The sequence below is a fragment of the Capra hircus genome, chromosome 28, assembly GCF_001704415.2.
Source record: "Capra hircus breed San Clemente chromosome 28, ASM170441v1, whole genome shotgun sequence".
Lineage (NCBI taxonomy): Eukaryota > Metazoa > Chordata > Mammalia > Artiodactyla > Bovidae > Capra > Capra hircus.
In genome coordinates, this window is record NC_030835.1 from 20,846,970 (window position 1) to 20,859,142 (window position 12,173).

The 12,173-nt window shown below is 35.4% G+C and overlaps 1 protein-coding gene across 3 annotated transcripts in view; it reads left to right on the forward strand.

Moving 5' to 3' along the window:
- The window catches only part of RUFY2 (RUN and FYVE domain containing 2), a 43,257-nt gene that overhangs the window by 9,637 nt on the left and 21,447 nt on the right, over positions 1-12,173 (forward strand). For 2 of the 3 annotated variants that reach the window (XM_018042222.1, XM_018042220.1), the window contains exons 4-13: positions 210-311; positions 1,867-1,990; positions 2,167-2,228; positions 3,069-3,134; positions 3,608-3,677; positions 5,959-6,060; positions 6,330-6,446; positions 7,232-7,399; positions 8,806-8,903; positions 11,318-11,437. In XM_018042222.1, coding sequence (XP_017897711.1) covers positions 210-311; positions 1,867-1,990; positions 2,167-2,228; positions 3,069-3,134; positions 3,608-3,677; positions 5,959-6,060; positions 6,330-6,446; positions 7,232-7,399; positions 8,806-8,903; positions 11,318-11,437 — 1,029 coding nt within the window. The remainder of the gene's footprint in view (positions 1-209; positions 312-1,866; positions 1,991-2,166; positions 2,229-3,068; positions 3,135-3,607; positions 3,678-5,958; positions 6,061-6,329; positions 6,447-7,231; positions 7,400-8,805; positions 8,904-11,317; positions 11,438-12,173) is intronic. The other variant, XM_018042221.1, reaches the window with a different exon arrangement.

A 12,173-nucleotide genomic window follows, 5' to 3' on the forward strand; every position in this document is an offset into this window, starting at 1 on the left:
TGTAGGTTCAGGTTTACCTTAGAGACTTAAATAGCTCCTAGAGATTGGTTTGCATGATCAGAGAACTGACTTAAAGCTCTAGAAACAAAGGTAAGACCATGATTAATTGCCTTTTCTTATTATTAACGTGTATCTCAACAAAGATAGAAGATGTAGCCTATAATCTTTGGGCGGAAACTGTTATCTGACCACTTGGTTTTGCTTTTCAGGACCCCCCTGGGTCGTGCAAGAGCGTGGCTTCGATTAGCCCTCATGCAGAAAAAAATGGCTGATTACCTGCGTTGCTTAATTATTCAAAGGGATCTCTTGAGGTAATTACCATTAAATCATGTTCATTTTCATTTTTTATTTCATTTATATGCTGTCTTCCAAAAAGGATAGAAGATACAGTATGAAAGGATACATAAAACACATCGTGATGGCATAAAATAAAAGAAGGAGAAAAATGAGATAGAAAACCTCGGTGGGGACATAACATAGATCAAGAACTAGCCTGAAAAATGAATACTGTAAGATTTTTATTGGCCAATAAGGTGGAAATTTGTATGTCATATTTTTAATTTTTAAAGTTACAGTTAATTCTATGAATAGAAATTTGTATTGAAATTTGAGGCTTTAATTCAAGAGGTTTCTTTTTAGATCTTAAATATCCAGACCACTGCTTTGGCTGTATTGTGGGTATTTTTTAAACTGTCTATTTAAATGGAAGGACAAATATTTAAGACAGACTTTCGAAGCAAGGAGACTAGTTTTCAGAAGGAGTGAGCCTACATCAGCCCCTCCATTTGGCCTTGTTCTCTCAGAGTGCCTCTGATGTTCTGGAGAATCTGGTCATTTTTGATTTTACTCTTGACTCCAGCGGTACGTCTTGGTTTTCACATTTGTTAAATGAGAATAAGCATACTTTTAAACACCTTCAATTTCTCAATCATATTCTAAAGGTTAATTAAAGTGATTAAACAATATACATGGGACTTCTTGAGGAAGTCATCAGACGGTGATAACTAGAATCCTGAGCATTAGTTGTCAAGTCTTCGTTTTTAGACTATCCTATTTCTTTCACAAGTCTTTTGTTTGAACATTTTTTTTTGGATTTAGATATCCATAAATATCTTTATGGATAGATATTAAGAGCACTCGGAGAAGGCAATGGCACCCCACTCCAGTACTCTTGCCTGGGAAATCCCATGGGCGGAGGAGCCTCGTGGGCTGCAGTCCATGGGGTCTCGAAGAGTCGGACACAACTGAGCGACTTCACTTTCGCTTTTCACTTTCATGCATTGGAGAAGGAAATGGCAACCCACTCCAGTGTTCTTGCCTGGAGAATCCCAGGAACGGGGGAGCGTGGTGGGCTGCCGTCTATGGGGTCGCACAGAGTCGGACACGACTGAAGTGACTTAGCAGCATTAAGAGCACTTGTAATACATATATACCAAATGAATTGACTTGAAATGTTTCATATGTTCATTTTGCCACTTAGTCTTTATCCCAAGAGTCTTGATAAATCCTGGGATGAAAATGCAACCGTATTAAAAAGTACTGTTATCAGATTAGCAGCCATCACTATGTCTTTTGAGAGTCATAAATATTCCAGGCCTCAGTGATGCCTTTTCTTTTAAAATCTCTCTTTGCTTCTCTTTTCTCTCGCTCAAATTTCCTTTTCCTCTTTTATCTCCTTAAGTCTTTTTCTTTTACATTTTCTTTACAGACATTTATATCTCAAAATTTTAAGTTATTCGTGTATAGAAAGGCTAAAATACCTCACTTAATATTGGTTCCATGCTTGTTGTAAGGTATTGAGATTTTACAAGTTAGTTTTTGAAATAAATTTGTGATTTACAGTTTTTATTATTTTCATTTTCACAGTGAATTCTATGAGTATCATGCACTAATGATGGAAGAAGAGGGAGCAGTAATTGTCGGGCTGCTGGTTGGCCTGAATGTGATAGATGCTAATCTGTGTGTAAAGGGAGAAGATTTAGATTCACAAGTAAGTGAAAACGGCTGGTGCCAAAGGCACAGTATTTTCAGTTTGTGCTCTTCCTGTTTGATCCAGGTGTAAACAGTGCTGTTAAACACTAGAGAAAAATTAAGGATGAAAATCAGTTGTATTTTGGAGGTACTTCTAGTATTTCTACTCTCTAAGAATAACTTTATTTATTTCAGGTTGGAGTGATTGATTTTTCAATGTATTTAAAGAATGAAGAGGATATTGGAAATAAAGAAAGGTATGATTTTCGTATTTCACATACTGTATTTTAGTCTGAAGTATGACTTTTGGTCATACCATTAGTTCAGAGACCCATTTTATTTTTTATTTATTTATTTTTTGGTTGTGCTTCAAGGCTTATGGGATTTTAGTTCCCCAACCAGCTATCAAACCCAGGCCCTTGGCAGTGGGAATGTAGAATCCTAACCACTGAACTGCCAGGGAATTCCCCAGAGATCCATTTTAATTGTCAACTCTCATTTCTGTGATAAAAAGAGATATAAGTTTATTATTCATGAACTTACAAATACTGGTTTATTTAAGACAGTTGTGTTTAAAATAAACTTATTTGGTCTACTAAAGAGAAAAGATAATTATGTAATATGAGAGGTGCTAATTATTGCTACAATGGCAGTCCATCACAGTATATAAATGTATTAGATTAACATGTTGTATACTTTAAATGTACACTTCATATGTCAAATATATTTCTTAAATAAATGCAAAAAATTAAAAAATATACTAATGGTATTGTTTAATATTAGCATGTAATTTATTTAACAAAGGTTAATAGTTTTTTAGTTCATAGCTTACTGCTATTTGATTATAAAGATTGTTGAATTTTATTTGAAAGGCAAGATAATGTTGGGCAGGGAAGCCTGGTGTGCTGCAGTCCATGGAATCGCAAAGAGCTGGACATGACTGAGCAACTGAACTGAACTGAAATGTTGTTTTACTGTTATGGTTTCACAACAGTTTTAGATGATTTAGACCTTTTGTGTATTTCTTGTTTGTTTTTTTGGCCACCCAGTAGATCCCTTTCCAGTTAACTAAAAGCTGCTTTTCCCTCCTCCTCTAGGAATGTTCAAATTGCTGCAATATTAGACCAGAAGAATTATGTTGAAGAATTAAATAGACAACTGAAGTAAGTATTATGGACACATAGATGCTTAATACATTTGGATATTGTCCTAAGTTTTTTTTTTCCCCCCTTTTAGGTCATCTTAACCCTATTCCTTTTTAATAAGCATTTGAAAAGGGGTTGAGGGGATAGAGAGTGAATGGAAATTAAGAATACAGAAAATTATTGAAAATAATTGATTTTCAGCAGAAAATGAGAGCTATATTTTTAAACAGAATCTTCAGAGACATTTGAGAATAGAATTTCAGACTTATCACTCTACCCTCGAGCAAAAAGGTGAAAGTTTACGTCATTTTGCTGGTTCAGAAATTCATTTTTCCTACTTTAGAGGACTTCATGTGTAAGTGTGGCAATAAAAAATTCAGACAAGGCAGTTGGTGCATGTCAGTCAACATGATGAGTCCAGGATAACAAATTTTTTCTTGCCTTTGTGAGTTTGTGTGATTCTGAATGAGTTTTTTCTTTATCAATTTCAGCAGCACAGTCAGCAGTCTCCATTCAAGAGTTGACTCATTAGAAAAGTCAAATACTAAGCTGATTGAAGAGGTATTGTAACCCAGCCGTGGATAATTGTCTTTCAAGGACCTAGTATTGGCGATCCTTTTCCATTTTAAGTCTGAATACACGTGTGAGCCCACACACAAACACATTTTCATCATTATGATGAAATATTTGTAACTGATCATCATAAGTTCTAGAGAAACCATATATTATTCTCAGGCAAGTCCTCAGGTGAATCTGTGAATTATTTGAGGTACCCAACTTCTAGAAATGAGCCCCCAAATGCAATGCATACAAACTCTTCTATAAATAAACTGTGAATCTCATTTCTTGACTTGGATGACCTATATTTAAATAGTGGAATCACCTATAGTTAGAAATTCCCATGAAAATGATCCTGTCCCCCTTGTTCCCGTATTCAGGTTACTTTTCCTTACAAGCATCACTCCATGATCATGACCACCCTTTCTCTAGCCTCCCATGTGTGAAACTCATCTGATGTACTCTGGTTTTCTGCATTGTCAAAGTAGCTATTTAGTGGTTGCAAATCAGAAATTTATCTCAGCTCTGTTTTAACTTAAAAAAAACTGTTTTGGCCATGCCATACATCTTGCAGAATCTCAGTTCCCCGATCAGGGTTTGAGCCAGTGCCACGGCAGTGACAGTGCTGAGTCCTAACCACTAGGCCACCAAGGAACTCCCTCACATCTCTCTCTTTTTAAAAATTTTTTGGTTTTTAATTGAAGGATATTTGCTTTAGAGAATTTTGTTGTTTTCTGTCAAACCTCAGCATGAATCAGCCATTGATATGCACACGTCCCCTCCCTTTTGAATCTCCCTCCCCATCCCACCCCTCTAGGTTATCAATACAGAGTCCCTGTTTGAATTTCCTGAGCCATAGAGCAAATTCCCATTGGCTGTCTGTTTTATGTATGGTAATGCTTTGGGGCTTTGCAGGTAGCTCAGTGGTAAAGAATCCGCCTGCCGATGCAGGAGATGCAAGACAGACGTGGGTTTGATCCCTGGGTCAGGAAGATCCCTTGAAGAAGGAAATGGCAACCCACTCCATTATTCTTGCCTGGGAAATCCCTTGGACAGAGGAACCTGGCAGGCTGCAGTCCATGGGGTCGCAAAGAGTTGGAGACACCTGAGCACACACACGCCACGTTGCTTTTGAGATAAAAAAAAAAAAAAAACAGGCTAGCCACAGAATTACCACAGGGGCTTCCCTAGTAGCTCAGACAGTAGAGAATCTGCCTGCAATACGGGAGACATAGGTTTGATCCCTTGGTTGGGATTCCCCTGCAGAAGGAAGTGGCTACCTACTCTTGCCTGGAAAATTCCACGGACAGAGGAGCCTGGTGGGCTATGTCCATGGGGTCACAAAGAGTCAGACATGACTGACTGACTTTCACTTAACCATAGGATTGCTTTCCATTTTCAGAATTACTTAGGCTCCAGGAAGAAATACGTTATTAGAACTATGAATTCTGTTTTCCATGTTAATTAGGATCCACATTCTTTTAGAACTGACTCAGTTGTCCCAAACCAGCAAGCACGTGATTGTTTGTATGAGTTTTCACTTTGATAGTTTAGGACCGTTTGATAGTGTGATAGATTGGGACCATTGGCGAGAGCTACTCACTTGTTTGTGCCTCTTCTTGACCTTAGGAGCACTGTGAAGTTGAAGTTGCGTTTCTGACAAAGTGTTGAGAAATTTATTTGCAAGCCAGCATTGGGGATTGGCTTCTGCTTTCTTCTCCTAGAATCCGTTTTTTCCTTTTAGGCTTCAGAGCCAAGTCACTTAGCCATTCATATTTAATTTCATTCATACTTAACTCTGGTGGTGAGAGCTGTCACTCATTGTGCCCTGATTTCACTAGGGTGCCCTGTTTGGTTATCATGAATGTCTATTACATTTTCAATTATAGCACAACTTTCCTTATAGATGTTGTTGTTTTTGCACAAGTGTTTTGTTTTGCACAAGTCTTATTGTTTAACATATAAACAGTTGTCTTATTGTTTAGCATATAATTCTTCATATGGTTATTCATGCATTTTGTATTCAGGACACATTGTAAGTCATATAAACAATATGTTCCAGCTGACATACCATTTGACTAACAAAAGGAAATAGAAATACAATTTCTTTAGTTGGTATCTTGGGATAATAGCATTTTTCTTATGAAAATTTCTGTAGATGTGAGAGACATTTTACAAGTTTTAGAATTTTATCTTCTGTTGTGCATAGCCATGAACGTAACCTGTAAAGCGAGTATAAATAAAGATGTTTAAAATCTTTTTTTATTCCTCATTTTATTTTTAGTTAGCAATAGCAAAGAATAATATCATTAAACTCCAAGAAGAAAATCATCAATTACGAAGTGAAAATAAATTGATTTTAATGAAAACACAGCAGCACCTAGAGGTAAGTATAGACTGATTACAAACAGATTGACTTGCATCAGAAATGGCCACTTTGAGGGCTTTTGCATAGACTGGATATTTCTGTGCTGTATTAACTAATAGAAGTGATCATAGAATGGATTTATCAGATGGCACTAGTGGTAAAGAACCCGCCTGCCTGTGAAGGAGACATAAGAGACTTGGGTTCGATCCCTGGGTTGGGAAGATCCCCTGGGGAAGGCATGGCAGCACATTCCATATAGAGTAAAACATTTTATGTTTTTGTCCTAGGTTACCAAAGTAGATGTGGAAACTGAGCTTCAAACATATAAGCATTCCAGGCAAGGGCTAGATGAAATGTATAATGAAGCCAGAAGGCAGCTTCGAGATGAATCTCAGTTAAGACAAGTAGGTTGCATTACAGTTACATTAGCAAATATGATAATAATTTCCCCGTAAGCGCTGGTTAAAATCTCTATCAGACTTACTTTCCTTGGCGTGAGATAGCAATCTCATTCCCTTAATTCCTTCTAACTTTTTAAACTCCCACTGTGTCTGTTTTATAAGCAGTGTTTTTAAACAGTGTTATAGTCTGTTTGGGAAATAGTGCATTGTGACCAGCATTACAGAAAATAGAATAGAGTGATGTATTCAGATATCAATATCCAAACAGTAAAGTCTTATTTAAAGTTAACTTATTTTTTAACCTTTTAAGTTATGAAATATCAGCAGAAAAATACCAATATGTAGCTCAATGGATTCTAAATACATGTGTAACCAACCCAGGTCAAAAAGAGAATCAAGAGACATTTGTCTTAAGATCCTCTCATATAAAATTCTTTAAGAAAAGAAATAAAACTTTGTGAAATGGTGTTTTTGATTTACCTCTGGCCTTATGTGGACTATGTCATTTCTTTAAGGAAAATTAATACCGAGTTTATGAGGCTTAAAAGTCCGTAATTCTTTAGCCAGTAGAATAGTGATAATTAATAGAATTTGTAAAATGCTTTCATTTAACAAAATGTGCCTTTGAAAATATAGAATGTTGTTATAGGGCCTAGCTGATTTCGTTTAATGGGGCTTTTAACTCAAAAGCAGTAGTCTGCATAGTGAATCTTGGTCTAATTAACTGTTGTGTATCTGACTTTGACATCCTGAAATCGTGTGTGAGCTGAGGCTGTGTTGAATTGCAGGATGTGGAGAATGAGCTGGCAGTACAAGTTAGTATGAAACATGAGATTGAACTTGCCATGAAGTTGTTGGAGAAAGATATCCATGAGAAACAAGATACTCTGATAGGCCTTCGACAACAACTGGAGGAAGTTAAAGCAATTAACATAGAAACGTATCAGAAGTTGCAGGTAAGGAGTATTCTTAAAATCTTGGAATTTCTTGTTATATGAATTAAGAACGAATATTTTTATGAAGGGTTTGATTTTGAAGAGATGAATTCATTGTAATTGTGCCATTTTATTAGTAAAAATCAGTGGCTTTTTTCCTAAATGGAAGCTGAAGAAATGTAGTAATGTCAAAGAACAGACAAAAATCACCTGAATTTGTTTCTTGATGTTGACAGGTTAACAGATGAAGATTAAATCTTTTGGGACATTTTAATCAAAATATGCAGGACATTTTTGTAAATTTCTTTGCATAGTATAGTCCTGAGAGATTTAATTTTGATTGAAATGCTTTACTGTAATTGTTATGAGTTTTCTGATAAAATGATGTTGCTGTTAAGTAAACATGTTGCCAGAATCCTTTTACAATTTAATTTGAAAAAATCAGTGTATTTTCCAAGAGTTTATTCTGCCATCTTCTGAAAACACTGAAGGGTGAGGGTTTTTTTCCCCTTTATTATTAATGTATTTTTTTCTTGACAGCACTGCATGATTTATGGGATCTTAGTTCCCCAACCAGGGACTAAACCCATGTTCTCAGCAGTGAAAGCTTGGTGTCTTAACCACTGGACTGCCAGGGAATGCCCCCTTTATTACATTTTAAATGAAGACTAATAGTAGTACTGCTTTAGATCTAGGAGTATTTTATTTTTAATTTATTGTTTTTTAACTGAAGTATGGCTGATTTACTATGTTGTGTTAATTTCTGCTGTATAAACAAAGTGACTTATTTACACACACACACATATATATCTATATATATACATTCTTTTTTATATTCTTTTCCATTACAATTTATCCCAGGATATTGAATATAGTTCCCTGTGCTATACAGAGGACTTCGTTGTTTATCCAGTCTATGTGTAATAGTTTGCATTTGCTAACCCCAGACATGCCGTCCATCTCCTCCACCCACACACTTGGCAGTGAAAAATATGTTCTCTGTGTCTGTGAGTCTGTTTCATAGATATGTTCATTTGTGCCATATTTTATATTCTGCATATAAGAGATGACATGGTATTTGTCTCTCTCTTTCTGACTTCCTTCACTTAGTATGATAGTTGTATCCACGTTGTTGGAAATGGAATTATTTCATTCTTTTTTTGATGGCTGAGTCGTATTTCACTGTATAAATATGCCACATCTTTATCCATTCGTCTTTCGATGGACTTTTGGGTTATTTCTATGTTTTGGCTATGGTGAATAGTGCTACTGTGAACTTAGAAGTGCATCTAGGAATATTTTAATCTGTAAACAAAGGCTGGTCGTTTCAAAATAACAACCCCATAGCAAAATGGTATACAAAGCTTATACATATTTGGGTTTAAAAAATTCAAAGCCACTGTAGCTTTTATGTTTTTTCTAAATAGGGTTCTGAAGATGGTTTGAAAGAAAAAAATGAAATAATTGCCCGACTAGAAGAGAAAACCAGTAAAATTACTGCAGCCATGAGACAGCTGGAACAAAGGTACAGCATTCCCACTCCTAGTTTCTTTTTTACTTTCTCTCTCCCCCCTTTTCTGTATTCAACTCTGACACCTGCCACAAAGACCATTAGGAAAGTTTAGATCAGGACTTTTTTTTTTAAAGCCCAGCAGAATTTTGCCTTTTTTGTTTTGGTTGTTGCATGGAATCAAGTTGCTTTATATTAGCCTGAATCATTTGTCTTTGCCATTTTGTAGATTTTTTTAGAAAGGCCTAATATTGGCAATTTTATATGTTTTAATGTATTACATAAGACAAATACACAAACAAAATCTCGAAAAAGTGAAAAAGGAACAAAATCCATGATTGAATTATCCCTGATTGATTTCCATGCATATGGATTGTCATATCCCTGTCATTCACCATCTCTATCTGAAATCAAGCTCTCTGAGTTGGCAGTTCAGGTGTGTTTCTTTGAGCTAGGATGACCCTCAACCCCACCCAAGAAATAATTTTGTTTAAATTGAATTGTTTTATATTGGCATTTTTCACTTTTATTGTTGGAAAATGTAATGTATTTCCATTGACCTGTCATGTTGGTGTCAACATATGTCTTATCATTGCTTTCTTTGAATCTACTTATGAAAAACATAACTATTAATGCTTTATTGACATGAATATTCTTTTATTGACATCCTCTTTCTTCTTTTTTCTTTTTTGTTTTCTTTATCCCCATTTTTACATTTTGGACATCTTTATTACCTTTTTCTGTCTTTGATTTCTGTCCATTCCATTATGAAGTGACAATGATTTGTTAACTCAAACTAGAACAATTGCAATGTCATTGGTGAAATGTGCCAGCAGTGACACTCAGGACCAGTATAAGCTGGTCAAAGATATATCTTTCTGAAAACCACTTGTATTTAAACAGACTGGAAAAGAATCAACATTTTTATAATATATTAAATCGAAAAATAATTTACGCTATTATGTATTCTGAAAGGAACCCTGTACACTTTTTGATCAGCTGCTGTGGTAGTACATTGCCATAAAGCAGAGTGGGTGCACTTGGATTTCCAAAAACACATTCCTCAAACCTTGTGCACAAGGGCTTATTTGAGTATTGACCCTTTGGAGGTCAGAATTTTCAAATGCAGTTTTATCTTTTTAGCTACTTTTTGATGAAAAATATAAAAATTGTTTAATAATAAGTTATCCTTTGGTTTCGCAATTTGTTGGCACAGTTTTTTTTTGCCCATTGGCCCACTCTTTATTTACTAGCTCCTTTACTGATTTTTGAGTACGTTTTAAAATAGTTTATAACTCAGATTGGCCGTCATCTTACGCTTTAGCTCCTTGACTTTCCAGTTCCTCTTAGCCCTCTTCTATAATAGCACAACTTCACGGCCTACCTCACTCTGACTTTTTTTTTTATTTCTGCACCCTTTGAGAAAAGCTTGGGTATCCCGTCTCCCCATCTTAATATTTTAAATTTAGATTTAGAGATAACTTGAATGTTACTCTCTTTTCTTTGAAAGTGGCCTTTATACTTTTGGATTGTGTGAGGGTTGCCGCATGGGCATGGATTTTAAAGAAGAAAAGAGGTAACTTTTTTGGCTAGTTGAACAGAAATTTCTCTTACGATTCCCTTCAAGGACTTAATGTCCCTTGAATTCTTGGGAGATGTTTTCTTACACAAGTAGTGATGTTAAATCTAAGAAACCCTAGGTGGCCGTAGCAGACAGGGAGTGGAGCTGAGCACAAGGAGAAGCAATGACATAAATAAAAGGAGAAAAAAAAAATCCACATTTTAAGCTAATTTTAAAAATTCAGTGATGAGGAGCAAAAATGATCTCTAGCGAATGTTGCCAACTAGTACTAAATTCTTTTGAATCCTAAAATACATACATATACACACACATAGCATTGGCATACTTCAGTAAGTGCATAAAGATTCTATAGGGAGGACTTGGCTGTAATTTGAAGCAATTGCAGGTCTTTGCTCTTGGCCTTGTAGCACACTTGATTCCTGGCATACACATCCTAGCATAATATATAACAATGTGGCTTCTTCACCTAGTGTAGACATAAGTACTATACTTTTCATGGTTTTGTAAAAAGGCAGTAATGCACGTATTATACTTTGAAAATTAACATCTTATGCTTTACATAAGTGGTAAAGGCTATATTGCTTTGCATTGTTAATTACGAACAAGAAATAAAGCAAAATTGAAGATAGTATTCTGGGCATATTATGTATTATATTGAAAAAAATCACAAAACAATTTCTAGACATTGTGTGGCTCTTTCACGTTTGAGTTTGTGAGTTTTTCCCCAAACTTTGTTTTCATTTAGAAATGTTTCTATTTCCCCGTTTTTCTTTTATTTGTCTTCTTCACCCTTTTACACCCTAGTTCTAGCCTCAGTTTTACCCAAAGTTGATTTGAATTACACCAGATTGCAGCAAGCAGAGAAGGCGCAAATGGAAATTGAAGATGAGGACAAGAAATATCTACAAGAGTATCAGAGTAAATTGGACAGTCTGCAGAAACAAATCTCCCAAAAGGAGAAGCAGCTGTGAGTATTTTACTTGGAAATAAATACCTGTGTTAATATAATTTCCCCCTCTTTTCCTCCTCCTTTCTTTGCATGCAATGGAAGAAAACCTGTATTTTCATTTATTTAACGATGCTGGCTAGATTGTAGAGTTTTCCTTCAAAAAAAAAAAAAAGCAAAACTAGAAAGCACAGTTGTGATAAGACTAATGTTTTTGCTCCCTTTATTGTTTATAGAGTTACTTTCAATCGTCTTGCTATCTTCTTGCTCATGGAGAGTTTTATTCTTTCTGGTTGTTCAGCATTAATCTGATGGCCATTATGTTTCTAAATACTGAGTGTAATAGACCTTTGTAACTCCACGGAGTTTATATTATCAAAGAACATGATGTTTTCTGAGAATATTTTTATTTATTTAGTACTTCATTTGATAGATCCACATATTACCAGCTAGGAAAGATGCCAAAAAAACAAGCTGTAGGTGAAGTTTTATCCCATTTTTTATAAAATTACAATTGCATAGGTGTGTATTTATGTGAAGAAAAGTTCTAAAAATATAGATTCTGGGGACTTCCCTGGCGATCCAATGATTAAGACTCCATGTTTCCACTGCAGTGAGCTTGGATTTTATCCCAGTTGGGGAACTAAAGTCCCACATGCCACACAGCAAAAAAAAAAAAAAGAATACAGATTCTGGAAAATGATTATCTCAAGGGAGTAATGGCATATTGACAGTAATGGCAAATTGATAGTAAGAG